Source organism: Numida meleagris, chromosome 5 (assembly GCF_002078875.1).
Source record: "Numida meleagris isolate 19003 breed g44 Domestic line chromosome 5, NumMel1.0, whole genome shotgun sequence".
Lineage (NCBI taxonomy): Eukaryota > Metazoa > Chordata > Aves > Galliformes > Numididae > Numida > Numida meleagris.
The window spans coordinates 63,846,498-63,863,593 of record NC_034413.1 but is presented as its reverse complement, the minus strand read 5'-3'; the positions used below and the strand labels follow the sequence as shown (position 1 = coordinate 63,863,593).

General features: G+C 37.8%; 1 protein-coding gene across 3 annotated transcripts in view; it reads left to right on the top strand.

Annotated features, from left to right (window-relative positions):
* DPP10 (dipeptidyl peptidase like 10) overlaps window positions 1-17,096 on the top strand; it is a 426,751-nt gene that overhangs the window by 303,712 nt on the left and 105,943 nt on the right. For all 3 annotated transcript variants that reach the window (XM_021398541.1, XM_021398542.1, XM_021398540.1), the window contains one exon: window positions 8,363-8,457. In XM_021398541.1, coding sequence (XP_021254216.1) covers window positions 8,363-8,457 — 95 coding nt within the window. The remainder of the gene's footprint in view (window positions 1-8,362; window positions 8,458-17,096) is intronic.

The window sequence follows — 17,096 nt, the reverse complement described above, 5'->3', positions numbered from 1 at the left end:
GAAATCTGAGCAGCTTTGTATGAAACTTAGGAGAAGATGGACTGTTCTGTACTGGCAAAATAAAATCTACCCGTTGTGCAGTAACAGTGAAACCGTGCCAGAGGAGGGGAAAAACAAGTGTTGATTTAACTTTCCTTATTTTACCTCTGTATTTTGTGTCTTTGGTACAGTAGATTTTCTGATTTGAAGTCTTTATTTACTCTGCAAAGAGAACAGCAAAATAAAAGTGTAGGTAGTATAATGGACTCAGAATTAAGAGCCTGATGTGCTTTGCCAGCATTGCACGGTGCAAAAGCCATGCTGTAGCCACTAGGAAAGCCCTTTGTCACAAATACTGTCACGTCCCCTCCTCTTGCTCTTGGTTCTGATTTACTGGTAACTGTATTTCAAACAAATTGGAGTGGACTAATAGACACAAGTCTATTACTCTAGCTTTTAACACCATGAAATCATGTTTGGTGCTTTCTTCTATGGTGGGAAATGAATATCCCTGTATGAAAATAGCGTGAAAATTTCTGATGAAAATTTCTGCATTAAAAGAAACGCAGTGTTGTAAGGATGAGGAAGAATGATAGAAATAATCAAATCTTGTGCTTTAGTCCATAAGCTGATTGCTGTTTGAGTTAGATAATTGCTTCCCATTTATAGTAGCACACAATTAGTTCTTTGCATTTTCATTTATTTTTATTCATTTCCTTTGTAGTGCTTTGCCCGGTTGTGTTCTAAGCTTTTATCACTTCTGATAGGAGATGAGTTATGGCATAGCTCCTATTTTCTGTCAACTTTTTTGTTACTGTTGTCTCCTTAAGTAATGTAGATGAACATCTGGCTCTCACATGGTGAACTGACCATTTCAGAAAGTTGGAACTTAGCTGTAGCTGTGTCATTCCAAGTGTGCCCTTGAAATAGAGAAAATGAGAAAGACTCTACTGGAACAGCCTGGATTTGGGAAGTCTGAGCAAGGAGGTCTGAGCAGAGCTGCTGTGCTCCCCCCTAAGCTGAATCCCAGGGGGACAGGAGAGAACTGTAGGAAAATTTCTCCATCCAGGAGAAAGAGCCGAAATATATTTTTCTCCATCCAGTAATACTGGAGAAGAAATAGTCCCAGCAAGCTATTTCTGCTGTCTGCCATGGATGGCAATAAGATTTATTAAGGTACCAGTGAATAAATTGGTAAACTTTAGGAAAAACTTGGAAATTTCCAACTTGCAACAGCTTTGTGTTATTGTGGCAGTACATAGAGGAGGAATGTATCTTTTTCAAAAATCTGGATATGATCGCTTAGTTTTGTTGAGACAACTAAGCTGACAGGGCACTGGGATTTCACAGCATGTGTAGATTAAGCCCCAGTAAAGTCTCTGGGGCAGAGCTATACACTGTGATTGGATGCATTTCACTCTGTCTGTCAGTCTGTCTCCTTTCATTATATAAAGCGGGGCTATAAGAAAGAAGGGGACAGAATCTTTAAGCAGAATCTGCTGTGATAGGACAAAGGGAAATGGTGTCAAACTAAAAGAAGGAGGATTTATATTGGATGTAAGGAAAGTTATTTATGATAAGGGTGGTGAGACACGAGAAGAGTTTGCCCAGAGAGGTGCTGGATGTTCCATCCCTGGAGATGTTCAACACTGGTCTGGATGGGGCTCTGAGCACCTGATGGAGCTGTAGATGTTGCTGTTCATTGCGGGGGGTTGGACCAGATGACCTTTAAGGGTCTCTTCCAACTCAAACAATTCTGTGATTCTATGAAGATTAGGAAAAGATGAGATGTTGGTTAAGGATGGAGATTTTGACTGTCCTGGCCCATCCAAAGTGACTGGTTGTTTTATTCTGAAGTTGAAGAAGGATTTTGCAAGTGTTTACACTCCCACTTTGTGCTTGTTGGCCCTTCTTGCACAAATTTACAATATACAATAAAGCATAATTAAAAAAAATAATAATCCAGGTATTGTTTTGAATAGGCTGCTGAATCCATCAGTATTAGCATGTCAGTCTGGGTCTACTCTCGGGCTCTGTCTTCACGTGAATACAGCTGTGCAGTAACTGGGAAGCTGACATACTCAGCAGAGCTAATTTGCTTGTGTCTAGAGGGATGCTACTTTGTCTCTGCTGCTTCCATTTTTTTAACTACTGTGCCACAAGATCAACTAGTTTTGGATTATAAGGCAGAGAGAAGTAGAAGACCTGTGGAAGTCAGGAAGTACAGGAATTACCTGTAACTTTAACACTGCAAACTGTTTAGAATAGGGAATTTTCTATGTAATGAGAGATTAATTCTCAAGACAAGTCACATTTGACATTATGAAATACTGTGAAATAAATGTTTTCCTCAAAGCAGTGCTAATAGGAGCCTAAACTTTTCTAAAAGTAGTGCTCAGCTGACACATGACTTGTGTGGCATATTGGAATTTCATCTGTATCTGTAATATCTTTGTAAATGATTATTTTATTTAATTAGCAAACACTTAATTAGACAGATTTGTCTAGCACCTCCTGTTCATTAAATCAGAAAGCTTTCTCTATTTTAATTAGCATGACATTTTCTATAATCAATTTAATGAAATGCCATCTGCAGTTCTAATAATACTGTGTACAGCAAAGGCTGATTGACATATGTGTTGACAACAAGGTATCAACCTTCTTTTATGTTTCTATTTTAAGAGTAAGTAAAATATAAGAAAAAAGAGAAGTGGCAGGCTAACTCTGTGCTGTAGTTCATAACATTATTTAAACAAACAGAAGCTCAGAAACTTAAATGGGAAAATAAACTTTTGCAATTTTCAGTGTAACACTATCAGCAATTTCAAAAACTGCCCTGAAACATCCTTATTAGGTATTGTTGAGCAGATTTTCTGTATTTCTAGTATGCATCTCCATCTATCTCTTTTCTTCATTTTTAAAATGCTAGTTATACTCTTAAAACTGTTCTATTACCTTAATATCTGATGGTTTTGAGTATGTGAGACCTTGCCCTTTCAGCCTAGTCTGTAATTTAAATTACAAGAGGAGTTGCTTAAGTTCAGTGACATGTGAAATGAAAGCCTATGCTCATCAAATAAACCACCATGATTCAATATTCTGCTTTCAGAAAGCTGAATTTGTTAAAGGCCGTGTAGACCCTGTTCCAAATTCTTACATTACCTTAATTCAGAGTTTGATTTTCAGTGATGGCAATATAATCAGGGTGGAATTAAGTCTGTTTTTTCCCTCCAAATAACATAATTATTCATTAGAAATTAAAAATAATTTATTTTAGTTAACATGAACTTGTATGATGCCATGTGAAACTAGTTGGAAAAGTAAGTGTTGCAAACGAGCCTTGTAGCATTTAGGGTGCATTGTCAATTCGATAAATGAGGGTAAAGAAGTTATTACAGAATTAGCTAAGATGGGGGTCCTGCTGCTGGTTAAATAAAAAATGTTCTGTATTTTGTGATATTTGGATATTTAGTTAAACTAGATACTGCAGTTCTGATGAAAAACTTTAAACATGCGATAGAAGCAAAAAACCAGGGAGGATATTTACAGTGCTGAAATCACTGCAAACAAGTGAATCAATTTGGTCATTCAGTCATCCTCAAACTGACCCAGCAGGTAAACTGAACTGCACAATGCAGGTTAAGGAAGTGGAAGGGAGAAGGAAGGCAGGCTGTTTTGTCTGCCCGGGAAAAATTGTTCTTCTGAGATTGGGGGAATTTGCATGCTGTGACTTTGAGCATCATAGCAGGTGTACACCCACAGGGATTCTCTGAACAAAGCTGTGCAGCATTAACCAACCCCAGCATCCCATCTGCAGCTGAGATCAGTATTTGATAGTTTGTAGGAAAGTGGAGTAGAAGGCACAAAAAGGAAGCTAATTATGAATAGGATGGAAAAATAAATATCCCTTGATCCCACAGGCAGTTGACTGAAAAAAAAAACAAAAACCAAAACATAAGGGCTTGAGGTTTTTATTAAAATGGTCTTAACACAAAGCTGCAAACAGAAGTTAGTTGTGTGGACAGTCGTGTATTCCCACAGATTCATTGCAGAAGGGGATGAGAGAATCAACGGAGTTAAATTCAGAGATTCGAAGCTGGAAGTGATCATAGCAGCCATCTGAAATAAACCTTTAATATTTGTATCTGCATTCAGACTAAATTAATTCTTGACATGAAAATATAAAGTGTCTCTTTAAGAAAAAAACATCTTCTCCCTTGCTAAGTTCTACCACAACTCCCAACCTCCATACACATTGTCAACTTTTCAGTAGCTATATATGAGGTGTAGATGTCTCTGAGCTTTCTCTTTGTTAACCTGAATAACTTCAGCTATTTCAGCCTCACATTATGTTTGTCTTCTGACCCAGAGTTGTACTGACGATGTCTTAGCACTGCTTTCTACTCATTTTCTGTTCTTGCAGCATTCCAGGAATTGGGCATTTTACAGCAGTGTCGATCTCACCAGTGTTGAGGGTAGGGCAGGATCACCCTGCAACTTCTACTTGTGATCCGCTTACACTGAATGATTGCATCAGTCCTTTTTGCCATGATATTGCATCAAGAACGTACAGTACAATGTTTATCTGTATAAATAAACTCATAAGTTCCATCACAACTCTTTTATTCCAGTCTCCCATCCAAAATTTGGATTGGTTAGGAGTAGCCTGTCTTTCTCATTATTTTTGCTAGTGATACCATTTTCAGTCCTCCTAATGTGTTTTTCATTAATGCTGTACAGTGTAAGCTTTGGAATCACGGTGTCATAAAAGAAATCAAATGCTTTGAAGAAAACCCAATATAGAGATTCATAATAGTTGCTGCTATCAAACATAATCCTGTCAACATTTGTTTGACAAGATTTATGCTCCATAAAATGCTATCAAATATGAATTATATTGCTAGCCAGTATTTTGTAGGAAGAATCCTAGATTTATTGTGCTGCTATTTTACTGGGGGCTGATGTCAAGTTAATTTATCTACAGACCCTTGGCTATCTTTCTTCACCTTTTAATAGCGGAGAACTATTAGAAGTAGGAAATTTTCAATGTGTTATTTGTGTACATCACCTAGTGCAGGTGTCTTGAAAATATGTATTGTTCTTAGAGGCTTCCTCCAATTCGCCTTTGCTCAGGACAGTATGCTTTTTATTTTAGTGATGTCCTCGCATAATATAGCTCTTCAGTGCTGTGTTTTGTTCATGGTACTACTCTTAATTCATTTCAAGTCAAGTGCACTTCATTTCTGCTCCTCTGAGTGGCTGTCATGGTTTTGTGATTTTCGGTTATTGGTATTCCACATCATAACATCATGTAGTGGATGTACCTGGTTCTCAGAAGAGAAGGACTACTACAGTCCCCACGGTACTTTGCTCCTCTGTTACCATTTTCCAGCCGGAGGGAAAAGATAAAAGCTCGCAGTATAAGAACTTGCAGATGACGAGACCTCATCCTTTTTTCCACCCGTCTCTTGTCTTGGCAGCACCTCGCTCTCCAGTCGTCTTATCGTCGGTAGTAGAGTAAGGCCTACCTTGATTTTGGGACATTCTCTCTCTCTGTATTGGATTTATCAGCTTAAATTGTAATTATATTGTATTACAGTGTGTTGTTTTGCATTCCAATATCTTATTTAGTAAATTAGTTTGTTTCTCCTCAGATTGTTGCCGCTGTTCTTTGCTCTCAGGGCCATCTGCTTGCCCTTTTTTCCCTTTTCCTGGGGCGTGGGCCCGTGGGTCCCCTGTCCCCTTTGTCACGGAACCGGACCGAATGCCCGTAAACCGTTGACAGTGGCTTTGAGAAGTGCAGGGGATCTCTGAACTTCTTTGTCACAAAGATACAAAGATAATAAATCAATCAATTTGAACAGACATTGTTAAGGACTAGGTATTATTTTCTGCTTTAGACTTTGTGACTCTAGGTAAAAGAAAAAATTAGAAACAAATATGTTTACGGCTCTTATTTACGTCTGTGTTATGAGTGGAAAAATCATCGTGTTGTGCGGCCATCAGCTATCCCATTATCCAGCCTGAGAACTGCCCTGCAAGCTGACTGGAATAAGACTTCCGTATAAATTAATATGATTACTTTTGAAGATTATTCTTAGCACTTGCATGATATTTTGATGAATTTTTTTTTATCTGAGAGTCTCCAGGCATTTTCCAAACATTCATTTAAATGTATGTGCTTCAGGAGTTAACTACCGAATCCAATATACGGATGAATGCCAAGGTTCAGTGAGAGGTATAATTATTGTCCACTAACATCTGCCTTTTAAGGAGTCTGACTTTCAGTTTTCAATTCTAATTATTTAAATAAAATATCATTTGAAATTGAGAATAAAGGCCTTGATTTATGTCATTCACAGTATCTGCTGTTCCAAATGCCGTTTCACAATATGTGAGAAGAACCCTAGGAGCCTCTTAGTCTTGGTTCTGTTAGTAACTCTAATGTCAAGTTCTTCATGTGAATGAAATTATCTTGGTAGGATTTGTTAATAAAACATGAGAAATCCTGTTAAACAAGCAGTGATGGCACGTTGGACAACTAGAAGATTAGGTGATTGAAAAGGGGTTATATTCCGATATTGTTTGGGTTGGGAAGTGCCTTAGGCTTACCTATAGACTGTGCATTTCTTGGAGCACTGTACTATCAGGGAAGATGAACATGGATCATTGTTGGTGGATGTTTAGTGTTTCTGAACTCTGTGCTCCATTTCTTACACTCTGATTTGTTCATGACTGGTGACGGCCCTTTGTCTAGAGAACTTATTTTTTCTATCTTAATGTTGCTTAAAAGTGGTTGTCATGGAATTTTTAGTGCTAGCCTACCTAAAAAAATACATGCATGAAAATCTAAAAGAAGTTGCAGAAGCTTAATGTCCTGTGGTAGCCGGTAACCCGAAATCAAAATAACTTTCTGCAGAGTGCTATCTGTTCCTTTCAAATGATTTTTAAAGAAATCTTTATTTTGATATAAATAGAATAAATTCCACATTTCCTAATATATGTAATTTTCTTCTTAAACAACAGCTATGATAATGCTGTCCTAAATTCCACCCACCCCACCCCACTTCCCAGCCAAGATCTGAAATAGCTTAGAATGCTCTTCAAATGAGGCTTCATTAATTTTACAGAATGTACCAGAGGACATTCACTAATGCTGCATATCTGGAGTTTCTGTGCAGTCAATTAAAATGTGGCTGCATTTTTTTCTGAATGAGTGAAGCGTATTTTTTATGATAGCATAACCTTTTTTCCAGTCATATTTCCTTGCTTCTTCATGAAATTCAAATAAGTGTAATGAATTTCTTATGCATTACTGAGGATTAGTAAAATTCTCATGTGTTTCCTTTTGACTTAATTTAGAGCTTTCCACATTTTTATTTAACCAAAAAAAAGTTTCACTTGATTAAATGTATTTTTTTTACAACAGTTTTAAATAAAACACAGAACTAGCCAGTGCTCAATCTCTTTTCAGAAACAGTGATAAATTTGGAATCTATTTTTTTTTAAATCAAGGTTTATGAAGTTATTGTATGTTATCTGTTGGATCATTGCAGCTATTTTTATGAACCAGGTAGAAAGCCTTTTTCATAAGAAATGACAATATTTTTATTCATACTGATTTTCTTGAGCTCAGGTGTATTATTTTTTTTCTTATGGAAACTTGTAAATCATTAGGTGTAGAAGGGGAAAAAAAAATAAGAGTTTATCCCACAGTGTGTTTTAGGTTTTACAAAGATATATTTTTAATCCTTCTTTCTAACATGCCACTGAGCTGACAATCTGATATTCGGTGGCCTCGCACTCATCACGGAGGTCACAGACTGTCTTCAAATATAGTACATTTCTTTGTCAATACAGTTACTAGAGATACAGAATGGTACAGAGGTTTTCTTAGAAGCACTTCCAAGGAGGTATGTGAATACGTTGTCCGGAAAAAGCTTTTCTGCAGAACTTTCCATCGGTATACAGCCTTTGGCGTATGTAGTGACAGTGAAAGTGTTTCGAGGTTCAGGATGTTGCTTCATTCCCGTCAGTCCCAATGAATATGGTCTTACCACATAAAATGTTTCCTTTTAAACAGAATCATATTTTTGAATGAAGTGCTGTAGTGCATAAACTCATGCTAATGAAGCTCATGAGGCAGATGAACATAGAATCACAGAGTGGTTTGGGTTGGGAGGAAACTTAGACATCCAGTTCCACATCCTGCCATGGGCTGGGACACCTCCTACTGTGTTATGATATGTGCAGTTCTTCTCTCAGTCTTGTTTGCATATCATAATGAAGATATTTTAATGACTTCAATATGCTGGTTTTCTCTGCAGATGTTGTATTAGGTACTCAGTGTGTTTGCTAATCATTAATGCTTTTGTTGTTGCAGATACAGCAGTGGTGTATAAAAATAGGAACGGACATGTTATTGAGCTGAATGTAGAAACAAATACAACTACATTATTATTGGAAAACACAACTTTTGTAAGTAATATATTTTGTTTCTTGTTGGAAGTCTTCTAACTTTTTTTCCTGTAACAGCACTGAGAGAGTGCAATTTTTAGATTACAGAAAATTTGTTTGTAACCTAGAGTAAGATATGTACAAATGGAAAGTATAATCCATTCCTCTGTCAGTATGTGATTTCTGGCTTGTTATTTTATTCTACCTACATGTAAATAAGTAAGTTGTTGGTGGATATGTTTTTGGCTGTAGTCCATGTTTTGTTCAGGCCATTTGAAGGATTGTCCTTGGCATATGTGATAGTGGATCTAGCTGATGTGTAAAATTTCGTAAAATGAGGGAATTCTACCCGAAATGTTGAGAGCTTTTCCCTATCAGAAATGGGGAAAAGTGTTCAAAAATTATATGAAGATTTTCCTTTAAGCAGTTATGTAGGTAAATGTGTTTCCTAATCCTGGTAATCGCTAGTTTACACGTTCTTTAGTGCTTTAATGGCAAATTAGATGGCTGAGGATTTCTCTTGACCAGTAAATATTAGGCAGAGCTTCAATATATTTCTGAGTAGCAGTAATTGCTAAGAAATGTTTTAACTCTTGATCTACATTTTTACTTGCCTTGTTAGTCTCAGTGATATGACTTACATCCTACCCCATAATTCCTGTTCATCAGGACTTCGCAACTTAAATGCACAGCTCATCAGTCTTTCCTCCCAAGTACACCATACAGACCACTGACTGTTACTGCTAGTCCCTGTATTTTTAAACTGATAAAATATTTTCTACCTGTAGACCCAAAAGGATGACTCATTTCTATCAATGGTGTTTGACAAGAGCTGATTTTACTTCTGGCCTTTGCTGATACCGATTCTTCATTTCAAAACGTAAAACCCCCAGTGAAGTTTTCTTTTAACTCCTTGAACTAGAGAGAGGAGAGCAGAAGTTCAGGAGGATGAACTTGATGCTGATATCCCAGGTCCATGTAAAGGTGAAGGAGCAGGGAGGAGAAAGTCGTATATTAAGGCAGAGTGTGTATAAGGCTCCCTTTGTGTACGCTGCATCCTTCCATATGCTGGATATATGTGCCTCAATGTACGTCCTAGCCCAAAAAAATCTGTCAGGCACCATTAAAAGTGGGTGAAAAAGTGAATTTTTGTGAAGTTCAAACAACTAAATATTGCAGAAACATTTTCCCTCTTATCTCTAGGTGTCTGTGAGTGCTTGTCTGGCTAAGTAGATGATTCACTGTGTTAGGCCTGTACCTTCAGTGTGTAACTGGAATGGAAGCAGCTACTTGGACATCCCTGACTATTAAACATGAATTTAATTACAGTACTTGAGTTTCCTTACAAATGAATGCGTACGCTTTTGGCTGCAAGTGTTTGGCTCATGCGATGTAGTGCCAGCATGTGAAGTTATTCAGGCTATTATGCTAAACCAACCGTGCCAATCAGTGATGAATCAGTATGGATGAACTGCTTCACACCGCAAGTGTTTCGTCTTGTCAGAAATTTGCTCTTGTTTTTTCATGAAGCTGATTCATCCTTAACTCATGCAGACTGACAGAGCTCTCAGCATTAGATATCTACACTTAATTAAACATGGGAAACCGATCCAAGATGGCTACTGTTCAAGCAACCATTAAGTGATTATCTATGGAATACAGTCAAGTAAAGACATAAGTGGGTTTTTTTTTGTTTGTTTGTTTGTTTTTCTGTGAGGTTCCACTCTGTATGCAGTGAAAAGCTTTCAGTGTTAAATAAAGTAGATTCCAGACTGCCCAGGGAAGTAGTTGAGTCACCTTCTCTGGAGGTATTTAAGGAAACGGTAGATGTAGTACTGAGGGACATGTTTAGTGGGCATGGTGGGGATCTGTTGGGGTTGTATTTGGTAATCTTAGAGGTCTTTTCCAACCTTACTGATTCTATAATTCCGTATTACAGAGCCAGGCTGTATGTCTGAAAGCCTTATCTTCTAAGGTCCATTGTCCCCAAATTCACACTTCTGAATGAACTCTTCCGAAATTAGACTCCTGGCTCATTAATCAAACATTTTCCTCACTCATTGTCACATCTGCTTAATCACTAGTGCATAATTAGAACAGTGCTGGTTTAACAACTCTGAAGAGCCATCTTATTTTAATGAAGAATATAGCACAGACCCAACATAAGCAGTGGCAGTACAAGTTTCCTCTTTCTGCTCTGTTAAAAGGTTTTCATTGTGGAACAGTCAGCTTTCAGTGGGAGTTATTAGCTTGCTTTCAGTCTGTGTTCCCTCCCCTGTTTGTGTGTGCTCAAGTTGCCCAAAGAAGGGGCAGCTTTTTCTTAGTAATGTCCACTGAAAACAGAACTACTGTGATACACTCCTTGTGCAGGGAGAAGAGATGAGTAATTACTCTTTCTCACAACTGATCATGTGGTTTTCAAATCAGCAGCTCAGAGATTTTCTTCTCGCCTTACTACTAATCCCCTGAAGCAGTTTTCTACTGTGTGCAGATCACTGGCTCTTGTTTTGCATCTTAGAGACTGCCATTTTTGTGTAAAGTTTATTTCTTTTAAGTTTCTTAGTGGTGGTTATTGTCTAAAACACAGATACTCCTACCAAAGAGCCACTGTGCTCGCTATGCACGTGTATCTGCAAAAAAGCAGACTGCGGTTTTATGAAAAACTTGTATGTTATGTGTAAAAGCTTTTAAAAATACCTTGTAAAATATCCATGCACCTGGAAAGAGGAAAGTCTTTGTCTCCCTAAGATGCTTATTTTTATTCCATATGGAAATACTTATGTAAACTTTCTGAATTAAAGTGGTTTTTTCCATTTACATGACATTTTTTCCAGACAGTAAAAGAAATAACTGCACTTAATTTGCTCTACACAAATGAAATCTTTGTCTGTAACCAATCTATTATTGAAACAATCTGACCTTTATATAATTAAATTACTAGCAAGGCAATCTTATGGATGATAAGTACAATGATATAAGAGAATAGCTTTTGAAGCATGAGAAATATCTATTAGCTTCTCTGGAGGTCTTAATTTAAAGGCATGTTTTCTAAACCATGTCTGTCCTCTGAATATATTTGTGTAGAGCATCTTGTTCAAGCTGTCTAATAAATAGTTAATAACTAATAAATAACTGCTATTTTGAGCCAGCAGCATGTAAATGTTAACAGCTGGAGGCTGGGCAAGTCTTCTGTTAGAGCCAAAAAAGCCCGGACATTAATCACTGTGTGGCATCCTGATGTTTGTGATGCTGCCTCAAGACATGATTGCAATATGTTCTCCATCATCTGTTTGAGGTGCCTATCACCATGAGCATAAGTGACATGTTTACCAGTTATTTGGCATTTAGCAATACTTTATTGCACATTGCAGTTCCAAAATAAATGACATTATGCCACATTTAGCTAGGCAATTTCAGTGTTTAACAAGCATTTTATTTATACCTCTTGCTGTCATAAAGCCACTAAGAGCAGGTTGCCAATTCACATACAACCTAGCTACAAGACCTGGATATTCTGCAGAGGGGAGAGTATAGAGGGCCCCATGGTTTCTTTTGCTCATAGGAGTTGTTCATCTGGTTCCCTGTGATGCTTCCAGGTCTGCCTCCCTCATCTGTTTTATAGTCCTCAAACCCAAAACAAAAATAAAAAAATACAAAGATGAGAGGAAAAGTGTATGGGGACTGTGTTCTGTTATGGTCCTTTCCAAATGGAATTGGACTCAATGATTCTTATGGTCCCTTCCAACTCATGATATTCTGTGATTCTGTGAAATGTGTTTTAACATGCCTTTAGAATTTTCTTTTTAAGATGCCTTTAGAAATTTTGCTTTCATTTCTTCCTCTTAACAAAAAAGAATAACTGTGATAATGGTGGATGCATGCAAAAATATTCAGATGCCAGACATGCTCCCTAACAAACACTTGGCCAGAAATGTGCATGACTACTTAAGGTTTTCCATTACAGATGATGAGATATATTTTGAATCATCAAATAGGAAGCTTTTGACTTGTGTGTGGTACCCAACAATACAAGTATTACCGTTTTCAGCTTGGAAACCAGAATAAAGTCTTGTATCCTAACAGCTTTTACCCCAGCTATATGCTTTGGACTCTTCTAAAATCCTGCCGTTTTTGACCTGCTCTCCCACTGGATTTCTGTGCCTTTCCACAACTCTTCTCAAAACTCCAGGGGAAACTGTATCTGAGTGTGCAGCAAACAAATCTTACTGAATTGCAAACCTGTTTCCAGTGGCTTGCTAGGAGCATACTCTAGAGCATCATACTGCTGTATTACTGTGGGCCATCTTCTACACAAGGATGGAAAGGATTACTTCTTGCTACCTGCCAGTTAGCGGATGTCATCAGAAGGGTGAGCGAAGCAGAAGCCTTGGCTCATGAATCATGATTAGGCTGTGGCAGTCCAGCTGTGAAAACTCTGTAGAAGCCTTTCAGCAGAGAATGAGAGTTTTAGTCCAAACAGAGCTTTTAGCAGGAACTGTTTTGTGCTGTTTCATAGAGCATTGTTCATAAATACCCCTTCTTGTTGATAGTTCCCTTTTTGATGTTCTTTTTGGTTTGTTTTGTTTGATTTTTATCCCCACACACTCCCTTCCCCTTTTGATGGGAAACTCAGTGCAGCATCTTAATGCAATTATAGTTCCTTTGTTGATTAATGTAGCTTCAATTGCAAGAGTAGCTTACATGCTTGTATTTTAAGAGTCTTATATAAGAGATTAATGAAAGATCAAATAATGGTAAATGCATTAAATAACATCATATAACCACATAAATATCGGGAATTGTTGCAAGAGTGGACATTTTAATGAACCACACATGTTGTTAAATAGGTTGTTAGGAACACTGAAATATTATCTTCTCTGTCCTATGTTCCTCTAAATGTTAAATAATCCCCTCAGCAAAACCTTCCCTGTAAAGGGGTTTTTATGGGCTAGGGTTTATTGATGCACTGCACTGCTGTGCATAGAGATGGGAAAGCCTGACAGAGGGGAAGGCTTGCTGTCACCATCAGCTGGTGATGGCCATTGGTGTCTGTTCAAATGCAGAAGGCTTCAACATGCAAAATGCAATGAGGAATATTCCAGACGATCAGGTGAGGGTATCTCTGTGTAGGATGTCTCTAAAAAGGCTACTGATCAGGTCATTACTCAGTAAAGAAGTTAGTAGCTAATTGTGCCAAAGATGAGGAATGAGAGGAAGAAAAAATCAGTGATTTTTACTAATGAGAGATTATTTTCTACTGGAGTAGCAGTAGTGTGTGGCTCTAGTGAGATTCACAGGTTTGTTCCTGCTTTTTGTATCTTACAACTACATCTTCATGTGTGTTAAAGTATCTTGGGACTACACCAAAAGTTTCAGGTAGTTTGGGAAGGTTGGTTTCAGAACAGCCAGATCAAGATGCCCCTCCATAGGGTTGAGTTCAGCTTGGACCGCGTTTTAAGGCACATTTTTACTTTGGATTGAAGACTGAGCGTTAGCAGTTTGAACATACAGCATCATTTTTGGATCTAGGATAATGCTGAAATGATGCAGGAAATAACGTGTTAAGAAATGTGATCTTGGAAACCCAAGTTTTTCAACATTCTGTTTATCATGCGTTTTCCTAATTACAACTGGACTCTCTTATCACAGGTCCCGTTTTTACTGCTCCAGGGTATGCTTCTTTGCTAGGCTCCACTCTCTTCTAACGTCCCAATGGCTCATCTTCTCTTTTCACTCACAGCAGGGATAATAGAAGAAAAATCCCATTGCTCCCTTCATTGCTGTTACCACTCTAGAAAACAGCTGTGTGCCAAATGCCTTCTCATTATGCAGCTACTGTAATTCTGTCCCATCTGATTCCGCTTGTGTGTTCCCATTTGGTCAATGCCTGTCTGATAAGTTGAGCTGAATACCTACCTGTGAGTGCTAATGAGCTCTCAAATAGAGATGCTCAGTTGTACCATCAAGTCAAAATTTTGACACAGAGCAAGGTAGGAGATACAGAGGGATGTAAAATTCCCAAGGTAGTAGTATTTTCACCAGCTTTAAAGTGACATTCTGGAAGTCCTGAAATATTTCATCCTGGAGGAACGAGAAAAGTTTTGAAAGCCTAAATATGTGCAAAGGGAGTAATGAGCAAAAATTAGAGAAGGACTGGGGAAGATGTACATTTCTGGGAAAAACAGCAGTGTAAGCTCCTGAAACAAGGGAGATGTAAATCTAAAGGAAATACCAACAACAAATAAATGAACTCTGCAAAACACAAATTTCCTCTAGTCTGTTCAAACTCTGATCTACTATTCCACTTAAAATTATCCACTTTAAAGTATGAAAGAAGAGCACTAAGTGTCTGACAGGTGATAAAGAACCTCTCTTCTGTGTGTGTGGGCTAGACTGTCTCACAGGTAACTTCCATCTGTCTGCTCTGTGGCACATTCTTGAAAGTTCATGAACAAGGCACTGGTTTAAATCCTCCAGAATATTAAGAAAAAAACATCCAGGGTCCATCCTAAATAGTAAAAACAACATTTTTCAGTCAGTGAAAGAAGAAATAAAAACATGGAGAGGTCCTTTCTGATGATAAAAACCTAAGCCTGGCTTAAAGCTTCACAGTTGTAACAGGCATTTCTGTTACTAACAAAACACACATAAAATGCAAAATTAAAAATCATGAGTGCAAAAAAAGTGACTTGGGATATCAAACCCGAGTTCATTGTTCATCTGAATTCTGCTTTCCTTTTCAATCACTTGCATGGAAAGGCAGAAGAAAAGCCAAATGCAGGGTGGGAAGACTGTTCTGTTTCTGTGTTGCGGAATCTTTTTTATTCTTTTACTTACATTCTTACTGTCTCAAGCCATTCTCATCTGCTTTTTCTTTCCATGCAAAACTACATTTTGCAAGACATTTGGAATCTAGAGGCTGGAGAGCTGAATGGGAAAAGGCTGTTTAAAGGCATTAAAAGGCACTGTCTTCCTTTGCCTCCATTCAGCTCTTCTCTTGTGATCTTTGGCAGCAGTGAAGAGCTGCAGCTGTTGCTTGTCCACGGAATCTTCACGTTACACATCACTGTCAGAAAAAGAATTAAAACTTTTGTCATATTAAGTATTTCTTTCAAACGATCTTGGAAAAGCAATGTTAAATATGGTTAGATCTAAGGATATAGTCAGTGTGGGGTTTTGAGTGTAAAATGCAAGATCGATATGGGATTGCTCTTCAGCTGAAAAAGTAATGTCATATTCAGCAATGTAGGGAAAATGGATGACAGATTTATGAAGACTGTACAGGTGAAATGTAACTAATTTAGGGATAACAATTTATCTACTCAAAGTTTTTTGTAGTTGAAAGAGCTGATAACTTTTGTAGGGATTTTAGGTCTTGATGTCTTCACAAATGTGAAGGAGATAACCAAAATGACCTTTCCTTCTGCCTTTCCTCTGTTCAGGTTTGGAAGGGGACATGGGTGTATATGGAGGGCACACTGCAGACCATGTTCAATTCCCGACAGTTTGCAAACCAGCTGATGCTGTGCAGTGTGACACAGAGGGAAATGAGCCCTGATTCTGCAGCCAGGGACCGGGCCTAATTAGCTGCATATCTCCCTGATTCAGAGCTACAGTCCAGGGCTGCAGTTCTTACAAATCAAGCAAAAAAAGATAACTGTAGAGGCAGAATCATAAGGGACAGCATTTAGATCTATCTTCTTGAAGAAGGCTCAGCAGCTCCTGACAAAGCAAGAAGCTTGAAAAGTTGCCGATACGCAGACATGGTAGTGGAAGACACATTCTCCAGATTTCTGATGAGAAGATGCCTAAGGCTTTTTTTTTTTTTTTTTTTCATTTCCACTGTTTCCAACATGATATTTTTTCAATACTTTCTTTTTCTTTAAAATTCAAAACCAGTATTCTCATGAGAAGAGAACAAGTCATTGAGGTCAAGCTCTTGACAAACTTCTTTTTAATAAATAAACAAATCTAGTCCCTGTAGCAAACATCCCCGTACACAATCTCCCCAGGGTTTCAGCGGCATTCATCTAGTTTCCCATGGAGAGGACTGCAACTTTCTTTTAAATCCATCGCCTGGTGATCTCCTCACCTCAGAGAGTCAGGTGTCTGTTGGTTGATGAAATACTTAGACACATATATGGGGAAAAACTGAAATCGGTCTGGTAAATTCTGAGTTTATTTTCTATGGTGGACAGGAGGAATGAGTCTGGTTATAATATGTTGTTTTCTGTTTTTGAACTAGAAGGGTTTCTTCTGTGCGCACAAGTGCTATTCCTGAATTTATTGCTAAGATTTTCTGAAAACAAAAGAAAAAATATAGTTGTAACTTAAACCCCTCTGAAATTCTGTTTGAATTGAACATTTGGTTCCTGAAAGGCTTGATTGTAAATCCAGCTTTAAAAATAGGTTAATAATGCTTTTAGGGCAATTTCAATAAATCAGCATTGCTATCAGCCTGGGCTGTGGAAACTTGATTTCTTATGGTCTAATTTTTATTATCTTGTTTCTTAAGTGGAACATTAAAAAGTATAAATAGCTTTATGATCTTTTTCACAAGAATTCCATTATATTGAAAACTGTTTTGGCAAAGCCATTACCCACAATCAAGAGATTATAGCTCATTGGCATGGCACTTACAGCATGTATACAAGGTTTTG